Source organism: Myotis daubentonii, chromosome 16, assembly GCF_963259705.1.
Source record: "Myotis daubentonii chromosome 16, mMyoDau2.1, whole genome shotgun sequence".
NCBI lineage: Eukaryota > Metazoa > Chordata > Mammalia > Chiroptera > Vespertilionidae > Myotis > Myotis daubentonii.
This window is the reverse complement of record NC_081855.1, coordinates 4,116,260-4,134,855: the sequence shown is the minus strand read 5'-3', so window position 1 is coordinate 4,134,855 and position 18,596 is coordinate 4,116,260. Positions and strand designations below refer to the sequence as shown.

At 44.1% G+C, this 18,596-nt stretch overlaps 1 protein-coding gene across 9 annotated transcripts in view; it reads right to left on the bottom strand.

Moving 5' to 3' along the window:
- The window catches only part of PRPSAP2 (phosphoribosyl pyrophosphate synthetase associated protein 2), a 62,734-nt gene extending 46,089 nt beyond the window's left edge, over nt 1-16,645 (bottom strand). For 3 of the 9 annotated variants that reach the window (XM_059668413.1, XM_059668416.1, XM_059668418.1), the window contains exons 1-4: nt 16,507-16,632; nt 5,297-5,392; nt 4,904-5,054; nt 3,962-4,014 (exon numbers count right to left, since the gene is read on the bottom strand). In XM_059668413.1, the coding sequence (XP_059524396.1) occupies nt 3,962-4,014; nt 4,904-5,022 (172 nt within the window). In that variant the 5' untranslated portion in view covers nt 5,023-5,054; nt 5,297-5,392; nt 16,507-16,632. Of the gene's footprint in view, nt 1-3,961; nt 4,040-4,903; nt 5,055-5,296; nt 5,393-6,908; nt 6,981-7,499; nt 7,533-16,506 lie in introns of those variants that run through there. The other 6 variants (XM_059668414.1, XM_059668417.1, XM_059668415.1 and 3 more) reach the window with 6 other exon arrangements.
- Nucleotides 16,646-18,596: the final 1,951 nt, after the last annotated feature.

Genomic DNA, 18,596 nt, shown 5'->3' with positions numbered 1-18,596 from the left:
CACTTAACCACAACAAGGAAGAACTTACTAGGAACAAAATGTTATAATAATAACAATAAATAAGGTACAATACTCTACTTTCAAAAAATTTGTGATCAGCCAGAAGAAAACAATTAGACAAACCCAGAACGGAACAAAACAGCCTCTTCAAAAAGTCAATGTCATAGGAAGAAAAAAGAAAAGGTGAGGAATTGATGTAGACTAGAAGAAACTAAAGAGATATTAAAAACACAGTGCTTGAACCATGAATCCCAGTTTGAAAAATAAAACAAAACACAGCTATAAAAGGCTCTTTAGGTCAAGTAGGGAATATTGAAAATAGACTAGACTTTAGATGACTAGAGATAAAGTCCTTACTCTTCGCAGATGCATGCCCAAGTACAGAGGTTAAGTGTCTTGATGTCTGCAACTTACTTCTACACATTCATATTCACATAGCAAAATGTGAAATGTGAATCTAGGTGGTAGAATCTAGGTGCTATTCTTTCAAATTTTTTATATGTTTGAACATTTTCATTTAACATGTTGGGAAAAAACAGAATACATTTTAAAACGGAGCGTGGTACCATAGGGAAAAAATGAGCTTTAGAGCCAGAGAAACCTGGAACCAAATACTGCCCCTGCTACTTCTGAGCCTTCCTACCTAACATCATCCCTGAACTCAGTTCTTCAAAACCTAGTAATAGGAAGGAGTCCATAAATGCTATTCCCACTTGCCTTCCCAACAAACACCAAGTATTCTCTCCCCCCCCTTTCGTGAACCTGGAGGGTGGGCCAACCTCCGCCTGAGTCTTCCACCACTAGCTCTCCCCTGGACCCTCCCTTCCAAACTAGACAAAGGACATCCTTCCCTTTAGCAGCATTATCTTCTCCAAATTTTCCCTGCATATTTTCTTCAATTACACTTTTTACCTATTGAAGCCACATGAGGCAACTTGGAAGAGTGGAAAGAGGAGGCAGTAATGGAGAAATAAATGGGGAAGAGAAAATTTGTGCCTTTTCATCAACGTCTGTTTTAAGTTCCATAATATGTAAGTATTTGACCAAATACTACAGTGGAAAAGGAGAGGGAACTAATATTTACTGAGTACCTGCTTTATGCAAAGAGCTGTGTTCGGCACACAATTATCCCATTTAGTCCTCAAACACTCCTAATCACTTGCAGTTTAGAAATGTTATATAACTTGCCAAGGATAAGCTGTGTGACTCTCAAGCCCATGCAAGCTGCCCACAGCCCCTGCTAGAATACAGAAAATAGATGCTTTTTACAACTTGAAATGTTTATGCAATAGCATAAGTCAATTAGCAAAAAGCATTTCTTTTTGTTGTTATTATTAATCCTCACCCAAGGATATTTTTCCACTGATTTTTAGAGCAAGTGGAAGGGTGGGGGGGGGGGGGAGGGCTGGCGGGGGGATAGAGAGAGGGAAACATCAATATGAGAGAGACACATCGATTGGTTGCCTCCTGCACGCATCCCCACCAGGGTGGGAACTGAACCTGCATCACAGGTACATGACCTTGACCAGGGCATTAAATCCTTGACCCTTTGGTGTGCGGGCCGATGCTCCAAACACTGAGCCACAATGGCCAGGGCAGCAAAAAGCATTTCTTAACAAGATTTCATGAAGTCGAGAGGAGAACCAAGATGGCGGCATAGGTTAACGCCGGAGTTTGCTGCTTTGAACAACTACTTCAAAAGTGAAACTAAAAGACGGAAGGGACATCACCCAGAACCACAGGAACGCTGGCTGAGTGGAAGTCCTACAACTAGGAGGAAAGAGAAACGCAGACGGACACTCAGAGGAGGCGCAGTGCTGAAGTCAAATTCTGAGGTGCGGAGTGCGCGGAGCGGGCTGGCGGCGGAGGGCGCGGTTGGCGTTTTCAATCGGGAGGGAGTCGCAGACTCTGAGCTCCAGATCCGGGCGAGTCTTTAGGGACCCAGACTCAAACGGGAGAAGCGGGACTGTCTGGCTTCGGTCAGAGCGAGTGCAGCTTTCTCTCCCAGCTTTGCAGCGGGTGCTGGGACTCAGAGAGGCAGAGCCCCTGGGGACAGGACTGAGAGCCGCCATAACTGCTCTCTCCGGCCCACCCTGTTGATCCTGTGCGACCCGCCCTGCCCAAGCCCTGCACAGAGGCATTTGCCGGATAGCCTCAGGCAAACGCCAGATTAGCACCTCCCTAGAGGACAGAAGTTCTCTCACTGCTGACACAGCTGATTCTCATAGCCACTTGGCCTGGAGGTCAAACCCTCCCTGGAATTAGCTACATCAAGATTTATCTATAAGACTGCGAACAAAGACCACTAGGGGGTGCACCAAGGAAGCATAACAAAATGCGGAGACAAAGAAACAGGACAAAATTGTCAATGGAAGAAATAGAGTTCAGAACCACACTTTTAAGGTCTCTCAAGAACTGTTTAGAAGCTGCCGATAAACTTAATGAGATTTACACGAAAACTAATAAGACCCTCGATCTTATATTGGGGAACCAACTAGAAATTAAGCACACACGGACTGAAATAACGAATATTATACAGACGCCCGACAGCAAACCAGAGGCGCGCAAGAATCAAGTCAATGATTTGAAATGCGAGGAAGCAAAAAACATCCAACCGGAAAAGCAAAATGAAAAAAGAATCCAAAAATGCGAGGATAGTGTAAGGAGCCTCTGGGACAGCTTCAAGCGTACCAACATCAGAATTATAGGGGTGCCAGAAGATGAGAGAGAGCAAGATATTGAAAACCTATTTGAAGAAATAATGACAGAAAACTTCCCCCACCTGGTGAAAGAAATGGACTTACAGGTCCAAGAAGCGCGGAGAACCCCAAACAAAAGGAATCCAAAGAGGACCACACCAAGACACATCATAATTAAAATGCCAAGAGCAAAAGATAAAGAGAGAATCTTAAAAACAGCAAGAGAAAGAAACTCAGTTACCTACAAGGGAATACCCATACGACTGTCAGCTGATTTCTCAACAGAAACTTTGCAGGCCAGAAGGGAGTGGCAAGAAATATTCAAAGAATGATGAATACCAAGAACCTACAACCAAGATTACTTTATCCAGCAAAGCTATCATTCAGAATTGAAGGTCAGATAAAGAGCTTCACAGATAAGGAAAAGCTAAAGGAGTTCATCACCACCAAACCAGGATTATATGAAATGCTGAAAGGTATCCTTTAAGAAGAGGAAGAGGAAGAAAAAGGTAAAGATACAAAGTATGAACAACAAATATGCATCTATCAACAAGTGAATCTAAGAATCAAGTGAATAAATAATCTGATGAACAGAATGAACTGTTGATTATAATAGAATCAGGGACATAGAAAGGGAATGGACTGACTATTCTTGAGGGGGAAAGGGGTGTGGGAGATGTGGGAAGAGACTGGACAAAAATCGTGCACCTATGGATGAGGACAGTGGGTGGGGAGTGAGGGCGGAGGGTGGGGCGGGAACTGGGAGGAGGGGAGTTATGGGGGGGAAAAAAGGAACAAATGTAATAATCTGAACAATAAAGATTTAATTAAAAAAAAAAAAAAAGATTTCATGAAGTCTAACTGATGACAGCTTACATGGAGGTAAAGAATAACAACCAACTAGTATGTGGCCACACAGGATTTACTCATCCTGCCTAAGGTGACATAAATTTAACCAACAACTGAAATAATGTTTCCATTCACTTCACCAGTCAGCTCACATACCTATGCAGTTTTTATTAAAATGAGGTCTAAGAAGTGGCATTCAGGCCCTCAGATGTGACTTGCTCCAGGGTTCTACATCTAGCTGGTGTTAGTAGGAGCTAAAACACCACTCTCGCCCACCTTGCCTACATGACTTCCTGCTCATGGAACTAACTGGGCACTAAGTCTAATTGTTATAATAGTGGAGGATGAAGGACTGAGGCAGTATGTCATGTTCTGTAAAAAGGTCAATGTTACGCATGTCAAAGATAGCTCACCTCGGTTAGGTTCCTGGTAAACCTGCACTTTGCCCATTTCCACCCCCAGCCGCCTAGAGAAGAGAAAGGGAGGAAAAGCTGAAAAGGTAATAGAATAGACTCAACATCTTTACTATCTAAGGATGATTCGTAAATTAATAAAAATAAAACAGAGGTATTCTCATTATAAAATTTAAACTTAATATTAAACTATACTGTCACTCCCATTACCTAACCCCTCACCCTCCACCCCATGCCTACCCAGGTGACGTAGTTCTTTTCTGCCTGCCTCCCTGACCATTTCCTCGTGCTCTCTACACTCCCCAAATTCCCGAGATACACCAACTCCTGCTGCTCACTACTGGGCTCTGAATCTGCTGCTCCCCTGCCTGCTGGGCTCTGCCCCAGACCTTCACCCAGTGACTCATTCAGGTTCTCAATTCACATGTCATCCCCTCCGTTTACAAGGCACCTGAGCACCCAAGCAAAAGCAGAACAGCCTTCCCATCACTCCTTTCACTGTGTTTTTTTTCCATAGCATTTATCACCACCTAAAATTATCGTGTTTATTTTGCTGACTTGCTTCTTGTCTGGACCCCTACTAAATGTAAGGAAGGATTTTGACTGGCTGTTCAGTTAAGGCCCAATATCAATACCTAAAATAACTAAAATTATGTTGAACTATAATCTATAAACTATTTTTGTACAGTATCCACTTCACTGTTCTTTATACTCAAATATTCTATATGAAGCCCTAACTATCCCTGGCGCCCACAAGGCACTCAATCAATGTCTGCTGAATGAATGTACAGGATGTTATGATAGTTTATAAAAAGGTTAGCCCTAATATATATACAGATGACATGCAGATTATCTGCTATCAAGTTTAACAATCAGTGCTCATCTGATTATAAAATGAAACCATCACATAATACAAATTTTAATGGTATGATTATAACTCACTCAGCAATTTTCTTTGAAAGCTCCATACATGATGAATTAGAATTTGCTGAAAACAGCACCAGGCCTCCTTTGGTTATGTTCATCTTGGTTTCTAATTCAGTTGGCGCCACACAAAACATCAAAACCTTCTTGGTTTTCCAATTCTCAGAGCCTAAAAGGATATAAAATATATCAACTGCCATATGACATTAAACACACCTGAATGGATTTTCTTAATAACAAAATGACTTCGGCTGAAGAAAATTAGTTTTCATCATAATGAAGTCTTTTATGTTAAATATTTGTGGACAAATAAAAAGACCATTTAGATTTTAGGGTTCTAGATTTATGAAAATATGTTACCACATGGTTGAATTAGTTTTCATGACCACTGGGAATAAATGATAAACTTACAAGAAAGGTGGAGCTGAAGAGCTCAGTGTTTTACTGTTTGCTGCTTAAAGTCAATTATGGACAACCTCCTTTTATTCTCTGACAACAAAATTCCTCCTGGATTAACACATAGAAAAATGGCAGAGCCATTAGCAAGGACATGGACTGATTGATCCTTAAACAATAAGTAAGTGACATCTATGCCTAGCTTACCTGTGTTATCTGCTCACCCTAAAACCTCCCCCGGCCTTGCAGCTGCCTCTCAGATGCCTTCGTCAGGTCTAAAACTGACCCTGTTATCTGCATTTTCCTCTAGCACAGTGGTTCTCAACCTTCTGGCCCTTTAAATACAGTTCCTCATGTTGTGACCCAACCATAAAATTACTTTCGTCGCTACTTCATAACCGTCATGTTGCTACTGTTATGAATCATAATGTAAATATCAGATATGCAGGGTGGTCTTGGGTGACCTCTGTGAAAGGTCGTTCGACCGCCAGAGGGGTCACGACCCACAGGTTGAGAACCACTGCTCTAGCAGAACATAAGGTTGACCATGTAACAACTTTGCAGGGAAGTGAAGTGACCTTGCAAATGACAGGCAACATGCCCAAACAGAAGGTCATGGAGCTGAGGTTCTAACCCATTGCCATTAGAGTTCCCTTCTACCTTCACTCTCTGGGCTGAGTACATGCAACAGCCACACTCTAGTAGGCCATGGGGGATGGGGACACCTTCCCAGCATGCCCACTGCAGTCTGCAGTTGTTTGTTTACTTGGGATGGCTCTGGGAAGGCTGGTGGAGATTATGAAAGGGCTGAAGCCACACAGATCTTATGCTTAAACTTTAATTACACAAGTAATATACAAACACATTCTCCTTGTAAAAAAACACACAGAAATAGCCCTAGCCTGTGGCTCTGTGGTTAGAGCATTGGCCTGCGGACCAAAGGGTGAAGGGTTTGATTCTGGTTAAAGGCATGTACCTCCGTTGCCCAATCCTGGTAGGGGCGGTACAGGAGGCCATCAATCGATGTGTTTCTCTAATGTCAGAAGTTTCCCTCTCTCTCTCCCACTCCCTTTAGAAATCAATGGAAAAAGTATCCTCCGGTGAGGATTAAAAATATAAATACAAACAGAAATATGACAGTGAAGGCTACAGTCACCAGCCCCAATCCCAGGCTCCTTCCCACCCACCTCCCCAGTTCTTCTTAGTGTGGTATGGGCACCATCAGGCCTTTTTCACACATTCACAAACGTGACCCCCATAAAATATATGTGTAAAAAATACATTTCTAACATAAAAAGGTATTGTACAAATCTACCTATAATTTGCTTTTACATTAAACAATAAAATCTGACAATCCAGGTTAGAAAATAGTCTTTTAACTGCTGCTAGTAGTCTATGGTGCAGATATGCCAAATTTTGCTGGTTACCTTCCTGAACAGGCCTCCTTGTACCCATGCGCATGCCTTTGCAGTAACTGCAAGCAGGGAACCACACAGTAATGGGCGAGTGCAAATGATGGTCCCACACACACTGCCCTCTTAAGGGATTCCAAATGGGAAATATGGGGCATTACAATGAATTCACCTAAAGCCTACAGATTACAAAAAGAAACATATGCACAACTGACCAAAGCCCTAAAGAGACCAAGGTGGACCACCGGTGTCTGCCATGGAAAACAGCTTTGGGCTCTCGGGTTCTTGCTTCTAAGATGACCAAGAAAAGAAGGAACAATGGTTATGCCAAAAATGGCCATAGCCTTGTGCAGCTTACTCACTGCACCAACTGCGCCTGATGCGTGCCCAAGGGCAAGGCCATTAAGAAGTTTGTCATTCAGCTGGGCAGGCATGCTCGACCTATGAACCAAGAAGTCGCAATTTGATTCCTGGTTGAGCAGGATGTGAGCTCCATCCCAAGGGGTGTTAGCCAATTAATGATTCCCTCTCATCATTGATGTTTCCATCTCTCTCTTCTTCTCCCTCCCTCTCTGAAATCAATAAAAATATATTCTTTTTTTAAAAAAAAGGGAAGAAAATCGCTGTGAAGCAGGATCAGCAAACCACAGGCAATATCAGGTCCCTCCAAAAATTATTTCTGTAAAAAAACTGTAACAGAATACAGCCACACTCGATGTTTACAAATTGTCTATGGATACAATGGTAGCGTTGAATATAGGCTAAAATATTTATTATCTGGCCCTCTACAGTAAAAGTTTGCTTACCCTTGCTTAATGGCATAGTGTAGGGCAGAGTGGCTGTAATAAAGGAAAGAAAGAAATATTTAATGACCAACAGTCAAGAGTTGGAAGAGATCTTGGGTATGTTCTAACACCACCTCTCAACCAATATATGTCTGTTCTGTGTTTAGGAACAGAGGGTACAGGTCTGGAAAAGGAAACTACAACAAAACTCATTCTCCTGTAGGTGTAAATACAGGCTTTGGGGTCAAATGTATGTTTGCATCTTGGCTATTACTTCCCCTTAACTCACTGTGCTTTGCATAAGTGACTTAGCCTTTCTTAGCCTCGGTTCCCTCATCTACACAACTGTGAATACTGACCTTACTGGATAACTATAAAACTCATTCCTGTACAGCACTTACACAGTGCCCCGCACATATGGTATGCTTGGTAAACGGAAGCTACCTATGAATCAACTTACAATATTTTGGTTACCTACAAAACAAGTACAGTAATAGGCATGAAGTGGCCATCTTTTTACATTCCCCCAACCTTCAAATATGAAGCTTCTTAAAGTATAACAGCATTTTTAAGAGGACTTGGAACACTTAGAACAAAAGTATCTGAGCGATAGGAAGAGATCTTAGAGGTGGTTCAGCCCAATTACAGGACTCCTGCCAAAGAGCCACACACAGATGCTTGACCAGCCCCTAGAACCGATGCCCACATGCTGAGCAGCCCGTCCATGCCCAATTCTTCCTTTCAACACACCAAGACTCCCCTCTGCAGCCCCCCGCACTGGTCCTTGTCCTTGAAAATTTACAGGAAGCATCACATTTCTTTGCCACAGGACAGTCCACACCATCTCTCAGGATGGCTCTCTTCTCTGGGTATTCCCTTCTCCAAAGTATTTCCTTACCCGAGCCTTGCCTTATCTGTGATGGTTTAAATGCCCTTCATCACTCTGACTGTGGTCTCTGAGGTTGCAGTCTTCAGATACGAAGTTTCCATATCAAAACCTAACCTAATCCACCCTCAAAACGGCACAGGCAGGGAGTCCAACTGGAAATGGTGACCAATAGTCATTTTCTGTGACTATTCATTTCATCTGTTCAAAAATAAGGGCTGAAGCTAGAAATTCAAGTACTGCTCTGTACCAAGCTTCTAAAAACAGGGAGTTTTTCAAATTTTCCTTAAAAACATGACAATCACCAGAATGAGGCTAGCAAAAGGTTCAGTAAATTGGCTTTAGTATGAAAGGGAGAGGAAAGAAAACACTCCCAGACTTCCGGTTAAGATGGCAACATAGGAAAACTCTGTGCTTGCCTCCTCCCACAACCACATCAGAATTACAAATGAATTATAGAACCATCACTGAGAGCCACCTGGAGATGAACTGAACAGAATTCCTGTAACTGAGGATAGACAGAAGCTACGTTGAGATGGTAGAAGTGGGGGGGAGATACAGAATGGGCAGGTCCCAAACCCACTTATACTCTTTCTAAAAATCAATGGAAAAATACACACCAGTGAGGATTAACAGCAACAAAAATGTGCCTTGGTCTCTAGCAGCCCTTTGTCTTTCTCAGATGCAATCCCCACACTAGTTTTTACAGCCAGATGTTCTGGCAACTCCTCTTATCAGCACTGATGCCCAGTTTGGGGAGCCCACTGTGGGTCTGGGACCCTTGGTCCTAAGGGGGGCACCTTCACAGCCAACATAGCCCTCTGAATTATTGTTTTTAAATGTATTTTTTATTGATTTCAGAGAGGAAGAGAGAAGGAGAGACAGAAACATCAATGATTAGAGAGAGTCATTGATTGGCTGTCTCCTGCATGACCCCTCCTGGGGACCAAGCCTGCAACCCTGACATGTGCCCTGACCGGGATTCGAGCCATGACCTCTTGGTTCATAGGTCGGCTCTCAACCTCTAAGCCACACCAGGCTGGCACCGTTCCCCCCACCCCTAGTGATTCCATGAGACCCCAGCAGACCCAAATCACCAGCCCAGCCCAACCTCTTCCATAGCTCCTCCACACAAGCGGCCTGCCTCAGCTCCCGCTGCAGACTTTCCCAAAATCATTGAAAGATCCACAAACCCCACACAAGCAGCAACCAAACCTGGCGTGCCTTCCAGCACTTACTTATGCAGCCCTAAGGCCAGCAATACTCATATCTGAAAAAATAGAGTTTAAAATGAAGGCCATCACAAGAGAAAACAAAGGTCACTGCATAATACTAAAGGGATCGATCCAACGAAAGGATGTAACACTGGTAAACATATATGCACCCAATATAGGAGCAACTAAATATATTTTTTAAAAAAAACAACTTCTAGAGGGCTTTAACGGAGAGATTGACAACAATGCAGTCATAGTAGGGGACTTTAACACCCCTTTGACTTCACTGGATAGATCTTCCAGACAAAAACTTAACAAGGAAACAGAGACTCTAAAGGACACACTGGATCAGATGGATTTAATTGACATTTATAGAACATTTCACCCCAAAGCTGCAGAATATACATTCTTCTCAAGTACACATGGGTCATTCACAAAGACAGACCACATGTTAGGACACAAAACAAGTCTCTACAAGTTCAAGAAGACTGAAATCATATCAAGCAGGGATGCAAGGCTGGTACAATATTCGCAAATCAATTATGTGATACATCACATAAACAAATTGAAAAATAAAAATCACATGATCATATCAATAGATGCAGAAAAAGCATTTAACAAAATCCAACAACTATGTTTAGAAAAACTCTCAGCAAAGTGGGAAAGAGGGAGCATTTCTCAACATGATAAAGGCCATATATGACAAACCTACAGCCAACATCATACTCAGTGGGCAAAAACTAAAACCATTTCCCCTAAGAACAGGAACAAGACAGGGATGCCCACTTTCACCACTCCTGTTCGACACACTACTGGAAATGCTAGCCATAGCGATCAGACAAGAAAAAGAAATAAAAGGTATCCAAATTGGAAAATAAGTAAAACTGTCATTATTCACAGATGATATGATATGATATTGTACACAGAAACCCTAAAGACTTCATCAAAAAACTACGAGACTTAATAAATGAATTCGGCATGTAGCAAGATACAGAATAAACACCCAGATATCTATGGCTTTTTTACACACCAATAATGAACTCACAGAAAGAGAAAAAAAAAAAATCCCATTTACCACTGCAACAAAAAAAATTAAGATACCAAGGAATAAACTTAACTAAGGAGGTAAAAGACCTGTACTGGAAAATGACAGGATGTTGAAAAAAGAAATAGAGGAAGACATAAACAAATGGAAGAATATACTGTGTTCATGGATTGGTAGAATCAACATCATTAAAATGTCCATACTACCCAAAGCAATCTATTGATTCAATGCAATCCCCATTAAGATACCAAGGGCATATTTCACAGACCTAGAACAAACTCTCCAAAAATTCATATGGAATTAAAAACAAAACAAAACAAAACAAAAAAAAACGATGGCCCCAAGCCCTAGCCAGTTTGGCTCAATGAATAGAGCGTTGGCCTGCAAACTGAAGGGTCCCAGGTTCGATTCCAGTCCGGATTGTGGGCTCAATCCCCAGTAGGGGATGTGCAGGAGACAGCCAATCAATGATTCTCTCTCATCATTGATGTTTCAATCTCTCTCTCTCTCTCCCCCTCTTCCTCTCTCTGAAATCAATAAAAATATATTTAAAAACAAACTAACAAAAAGACCCCAAATAGCCACAGCAATCCTGAGAAAGAAGAACAATGTTGGAAGGGTCACAATACCAGATATCAAGCTATATTACAAAGCCACTGTTCTCAAAGCTGTCTGGTACTAGCACAAGAACAGACATATAGACTAATGGAACAGAACAGAGAACCTAGAAATTGACCCAAGCCATTATGCTCAATTAATATTTGACAAAGGAGACAAGAGCATACAATGGAGTCAAGACAGGCTCTTCAATAAATGGTATTGGGAAAATTGGACACATACATGCAAAAAAATGAAACTAGACCACCAACTTACACCATACACAGAAATAAACTCAAAATGAATAAAGGACTAAACATAAGACAGGAAACCATAAAAAGCTTAGAAGAATCCATAGGCAGCAAAATATCAGACATATGTCATAGCAATTATTTTTTCTTTTTTTAAAAATATATTTTATTGATTTTTTTTACAGAGAGGAAGGGAGAGGGACAGAGTTAGAAACAGCGATGAGACCCTGACCGGAATCAAACCTGGAACCTTTCAGTGTGCAGGCCAGCACTCTATCCACTGAGCCAAACCGGTGCAGTGGTTCTCAATCTTCCTAATGCCGTGACCCTTTAATACAAGTTCCTCATGTTGTGGTGACCCCCAACCATAAAATTATTTTCGTTGCTACTTCATCACTGTAATCTTGCTACTGTTATGAATCGTAATGTAAATATCTGATATGCTATATGTGTTTTCCGCTGGTCGCGACCCACAGGTTGAGAACCGCTGGTAGGGCCATAGCAATTATCATTACCGATATAGCTCCTAGGACAATGGAAACTAAGGAGAAAATAAACAAATGGGACTACCTCACAATAAGAAGCTTCAGTAAAGCAAAAGAAACCATCAACGAAACAACACGAAAGCCCACTGCATGGGAGAACATGTTTGCCACTGTTATCTCCAATAAGGGTTTAATCTCCAAAATTTACAGGGAATTCATACAACTTAACAAAAGGAAGATAAACAATCCAATCAGAAAATGGGCAAAGGATCTAAACAGACACTTTTCAAAAGAGGACATACAGAAGGCCAAGAGACATATGAAAACATGCTCAAAGTCACTAATCATCTGAGAAATGCAAATCAAAACAACGAGGTACCATCTTACACCTGTCAGAATGGCTATCATCAACAAATCAATAAACGACAAGTGCTGGCGAGGAGTGAGGAAAAAGGAACACTCGTGCACTGCTGGTGGGAATGCAGTCTGGTGCAGCCAGTGTGGAAAACAGTATGGAGTTTCCTCAAAAAATTAAAAATGAAACTCCCATTTGACCCAATAATCCCACTTCTAGGAATATATCCGAAGAAAGGATATATGCACCCCTATGTTCACAGCAGCACCATTTACAATAGCTAAGATTTGGAAACAGCCTAAGTGCCCATCAGCAGATGAGTGGCTTAGAAAACTGTGGTACATCTACACAATGGAATACTATGCTGCTATAAAAAAGAAAGAATTCTTTCCATTTGCAACAGCATGGATGGACCTAGAGAGCATATTCTAAGCGAAATAAGCCAGTTGGAGAAAGATAAATATCACATGAACTCACTCATTTGTGGAATATAATGAACAATATAAACTGATGAACAAAAACAGATCCAGAGACAGAGAAGCATCGAACAGACCATCCAACCTCAGAGGGAAGAAACGGGGTGGGGTGTGTGTGTGTGTGTGTGTGTGTGAAAGAGATCAACCAAAGGACTTGTTTATATGCATATAAGCATAACCAATGGATAAACAGTAGGGGGGTGAGGGCGTGTGCTGGGGGGTGGGAGTGGTCGGGGAAAGTACAATGAGGGGGAAAAGAGACTTATGTAAAACTTTAAACAATAAAGAATTTAAATTAAAAAGAATAAATCAATAAACAACAAGTGTTGGCAAGGATGTAGAGAAACGGGAACCTTTGTGCACCGTTGGTGGGATTGTAAATTGGTGCAGACTAGAGAAAAGAGTATGGAGGTTCCTCTAAAAATTAAAAAAGTCCAAGGGAAAGACAAATACTGGATGATTTCACTTATATATGGAATCTAAAAAGCAAAATAAACAAAAACAAACTCATAGATATAGAGAACAAACTGTTGGTCACCAGAGGAAGAGGTTTGGGGAAAGGGGTGTGAAAAAGGTGAAAGGGATTAAGATGTACAAATTGCCAATTATTAAAACAGTTACAGGAATAAAGTACAGCTTAGGGAATATAGTCAATAATATTGGGATAACTATGTATGGTGCCAAGTGGGAACCAGGCTTACTGGGGTGATCACTTCGTAAGGTACATAAATGTCTAATCACTATGGTATACACCTTAAAGTAACACAAGATTATGGCTACAGTAATTGAAAAATATACGGTATACACACACACAAAAGAGAACACTCCCATTTTTCTCCCCAATAAACTATAGTCGCTTTTACATTTTCCTAAATCTACTTTAGAATGTGAGATTTATAACACATATGAAAACACACCCTTTTCAGAGAATCTCAGCATCTTTCAAAAAGCAAATCATATTCCTCTTTGAATAAAATCTGACCATCTGTTAAGTCTCATGAATGAAACCACATTGAAAAACTACTTGCTTCGGACGTAACAATTTCAAAACCACTCACCCATGTTTCAGACGAGGAAGGCTCACATTAAAGTGTTGCTTTCCGTCTAAGCACCCACAGTGTAAATGCCTTCTAGCTAAAGACGGCTAGAGGAGGAATGTGAAGACTTGATTTGCCTTCCACGGTAACTAGTTACACTTGGCCTCATAGGTCTCAGCCTTTCCCTTCCTGACAAGAGATAGACACTTGGTGAAAACAGCTTCCCTCACAAGAATTTAATGTCCAAAACAGTAGATATTTTTTTTTTTTTTACTATTTTATTCTCTTCTGTATATCCCTAGAACAGCACCTGGCACATGGTAGAGGTTCAACAAATGAGTCTATATGATAAAAACCTAATATGCAAATTGTACCCTCCACTGGGAGTTCCACTGCTCCCTACGTGCGCTGATCACCAGGGGGCAGCACCGAACACAGAGGGAGTCGGTGACGTGGTGCTGGCAGCAGGACATAGCAGAGGCCCTGCTGACCTAATGGGTCCTGACTAGAGCCGAACTGTGGCAGGATGGTGGAGCAGGTGAGCGGGCAGTGCCAGGCCAAGGCAGGTGTGAGCAGGGCCCAATCGCCCAGCCGATCACCTGGCGGCAGTGGCAGGGGGTCGGGGGGACGGCCTCTGCCCAGCTCCCAAGCGCTGAGGGAGCTGGGCAGGGGCCTGATGACTCAGGCAGAGTGGGGTGCGCTGGGGCCCAGGTGCTGCCCAGGGCCCAGAGGTCAGCTGGGATCTGCCCTGCCACGCCAGACACTCGCGCTTCCATCGCCAGCCAGGCCTCCAGTGCTCGGGGCCTCTAGTTGTTAAATAACAAATGTCTGTTGAATAAGGCCTGACCTCAGAGTTGCAATGATTACCAGATGAAAATAAAAGTAGTTTGCAAATGAAAAGGCATCATAAAGTATAAATTATTTTTATTAGTGACATATCTCAAATAAAACGTGCCTTTTTTGTTATCAGTATTAAAGAACATTAGAACTGTAAAACCTAAATTGAATAATCTTCCCTGTGATCCCAGGCACTTTGCTCTTGTCCCCGGCAGAACCGTTTTCTTTCAGCTCGCTACAGCAGGTCCTGGAAGCAGACCCATTTAAACAGGGGGAGTGAAGCTCGGAGAGGAGCACTTACTGGAGGCTGAGTGGCCTTTAAGCAGCAGCCATTACCCCCTTCAGTGACTGAGAGCAGACAGTTGTCTATGGAACAGCGGCTGCACAGCCTATTTCCCAACCCACATCCATGGCTGGACACCCACCCAACTGTGCATTACAGCTGGGGAATCGGACAAACACCCAGATTTTGAAAAATGTCTACGTAAATATTCCTTGTTTGGAAAACAATTTATCTCAAGTGCCTAAGAAAACACATAATTTTAATTCAGTATTTCCCCTTTGGGGAATTTATGCCAAGGACAGAAAGAAAAAGCTATATGCTCAAAATGGTCACTGCAAGATTTTTGGAGAAGGAACACTGGACATACGGAAAAGTTCCATTACAGGGTAATTGAGTAAAACTACACATACAATCAATATTTTGTTATTAATCCTTAGGGGAGTATATATTGTTTCCACTCATTTTCAGAGAAAAGTGGGAGGAGAGACAGAGAGAAACACATAGATTGGTTGCCTCCCTTAAGTGCCCCAACAGGGACCGGGGATGGAGCCTGCCGCGAACGTAGTGCCCTGGACCAGAATCGCCCCTGCGACCGACGCTAAAACCATTGAGCAAACTGGCTAGAGCCCTTTTTTTTTTTTTTAAATCTGGGACTATGCAGCTCTGCCGTGTGGCTTAGTGGCTGAGCATGGACCCATGACCCAGGAGGTCAAGGTTGGATTCCGGCGGAGGACATGCCCCGGGTGGCCGGGGGCGTGCAGGAGGCAGCCAATGATGATCCTCTCATCACTGATTTTCTCTCTCCCTCCTCCTCCCTCCCTTCCACTCTAAAAAAAATCAATGCGGAAAAAATATCTTCAAGTGAGGGTTAACCAATAAATAAATACATATCCGGTTCTATGCAAAAGAAACGTTAAGAGAATAAGAGCAGAATTGCATCTCCTCTAATCAAAACTGTGTAATAATGTATAATCCGGGGCAGAAGACGACAAGGGTATAATTTAGTGGGGTTTATAATGTGGGTGAATTATTTTTATGTGCACGTAAAGTTTTTAAACATTATAAATCACACTTCCTCACACCCCAAATTCCCATTCCGCATCTCACTCCTTACAAAAGCTAAACACGCAATCTGCGCAAACGTCAGGGCAGCCTCCACCCTGGGTGCCCCCACTGGGGGGAGGAAGGCTTAAAGCAGAACTTATTAAACCGCCCCCCGGGTCTCGCGGCGCCCCGGGTGCGAGTGCGCGGAACGCACGCCGTTAGGGGGTGTGGAAAGCCATCTCCGCGGGCACGGATTAGCTAGGGCTCCGTCCGGCTGGGGGCTGGCGAACGCTGGGTCTCGGTGGTTTTCCGAGCTGCCGAGCCGCAGGTCCCATGATGAGGGCTCAACTCCCACCGGCGCCGGAGAGGAGCCCCCGGCCGCGCGCCGCACCCGGGCCCGCGGGCCAGAGACTAGAGGAGGCCGGGCTCTCCCCGGGGCGCCCGCCCGAGCTGCCGCCCCTGCACCTGCGCCCCGCAAGCCCGCGCCGCCACGCGTCGCAGGCCCCCGCCCCGCCTACCTGGCCCCGACCCCAGCCCCGGCCTAGCCGCAGCCTCGGCTGCCGAAGGAAGAAAGGACTGTCTCCAGGCGACGTCTCTATGAGCAAAATGGCGACTGCACGCGCAAGGACGGCGTCCGCGCCGACGGCGAGGCCTGTGGGCGGGGCCTAGGGCGCAGGGGGCGGGCCTAGGGCGCAGGGGGCGGGGCCCGGAGTCTGCGGGGGCACCTGGCTGAGGCCTGTGGGCGGGGCCACGGGCGGGCAGGGGGCGGGGCCCGGAGTCTGCGGGGGCACCTGGCTGAGGCCTGTGGGCGGGGCCACGGGCGGGCAGAGGGCAGGGCCCGGAGTCAGCGGAGGCACCTGGCTGAGGGCTGTGGGCGGAGCCTACCAAGAGAGGCCGGGCTCCAAGAGTGGGGCAGGCTGGGGAGCTGGGGAGCTGGGGAGCTGGGGAGCTGGGGAGCTGGGGAGCTGGGGAGCTGGGGAGCTGGGGAGCTGGGGAGCTGGGGAGCTGGGGTGCTGGGGAGCTGGGGAGCCGGGGAGCCGGGGAGCCGGGGGCTGCGGCTTTGGGCCCTCGGCAGGCTGCAGACCCCGAGCGGTTGTGAAAGCGAGAGGCGGGTTTCAAGGAATTTGAGTGTGATGTTTGGAAAGACAAATGTCTGGGTTCAAGTCTTTACTGGCCTTGAGCAAAGTCACTTCCCCGCCGTGAGCCTCCCTTTCCTCATCTGAAAAATGGAGGTGATAGTACCACCCATCGCATAGGGTTGTGAGGATTAAGTGAGAGAACGTCTGCAGAGCTTTTAGCAGTTCCTGGCATACAGTAAACGCTGTTAGTATTGTTTGCCTTGTTGCCCGTCTTTTATTATAAAGGAATTGTATTTTGGTATCCATTGACAGAATTCTTTATAATTTAAGTCTGTTTATCCTTTATTTATAACATAGCAAACACATATGTAGCACGATGTGTCAGGCCAGGTCCTCTTACGTGCTAGCCATCTATTCACCATAATAAGAATGTGAGGTAGATATTATCTCCATTTTAATGGTTAAGACACCAATGTTAAATAACTTGCCCAGTGACAAAGTGGACAAGAATTTCAATCCAGGTTGCCTACACGACTTCTGCACTAAGCTAACCCTTATACCGCACAGCATTTCCAATTCTGTTTTGAATTTTTCATCAGGGGCATAAAATAACTCATCGGTGGCTTCCAGCTAGCTAGAAGCAGCCAGTCCTCACACTCCAACTTCTTATTTTACAATGGGGAAATACAAGCATCTCAATTTCTGAATTATAAAATTAAGTGATAGCCCTGACTGATTTGGCTCAGTGGATAGAGCGTCGACCTGCAGACTCAAAGGTCCCAGGTTCGATTCCAGTCAAGGGCATGTACATTGGTTGCGGGCACATACCCAGTGGGGAGTGTGCAGGAGGCAGCTGATCGATGTTTCTCTCTCATTGATGTTTCTAACTCTCTATCCCTCTCCCTTCCTCTCTGTAAAAAAATCAATGAATTATAAAAATAAATTAAGTGATACATCATGAAATGGATTCCTTTGAGACATTTCTTTTGCCAGACAACTTTATAGGAACACAGCATTGCAAAGAGCAAGGCCCACAAGCCCACTGATAAATTCGCTTGACAAAACTGAATCCTCTCTCAGTGGACATTTATTGAGTTCACTTCACTTCCTGTGCACTCTGATCTAACCCCATACCCAGGAGGCCTCCCAGCTTTTACAGCCTTGACTCCATGCTTCCCACCACATGTGGGCATGTAACTGACTCTGACCAACCAGGGGAGCTCATCCCTCTTAACTGGATGATTTGCTCTAAGAATAGTCTGCTGAGCCAATGAGGCATGAGCTACACAATCTCCTGCCTGGGGCTCGCCCTCCTGTGTCTGCTGTCCGGAATACCTGGAGGAGGGCCCTGGAGAGATGCTGAGAAGGGACAAGAGAGCCAGGGATAGAAATGGGCCCTGTTAAGTTTAAGCTGAATCTGAGATCAGTAGGCCCTGGACTTTTCAATTATGGGAGCCCTCCACCCTCTGAGGCCAGTCTGGATTGAGTTTCTACCATTTGCAAAGAGGCCTGCATGTTGTCTCCCTTCT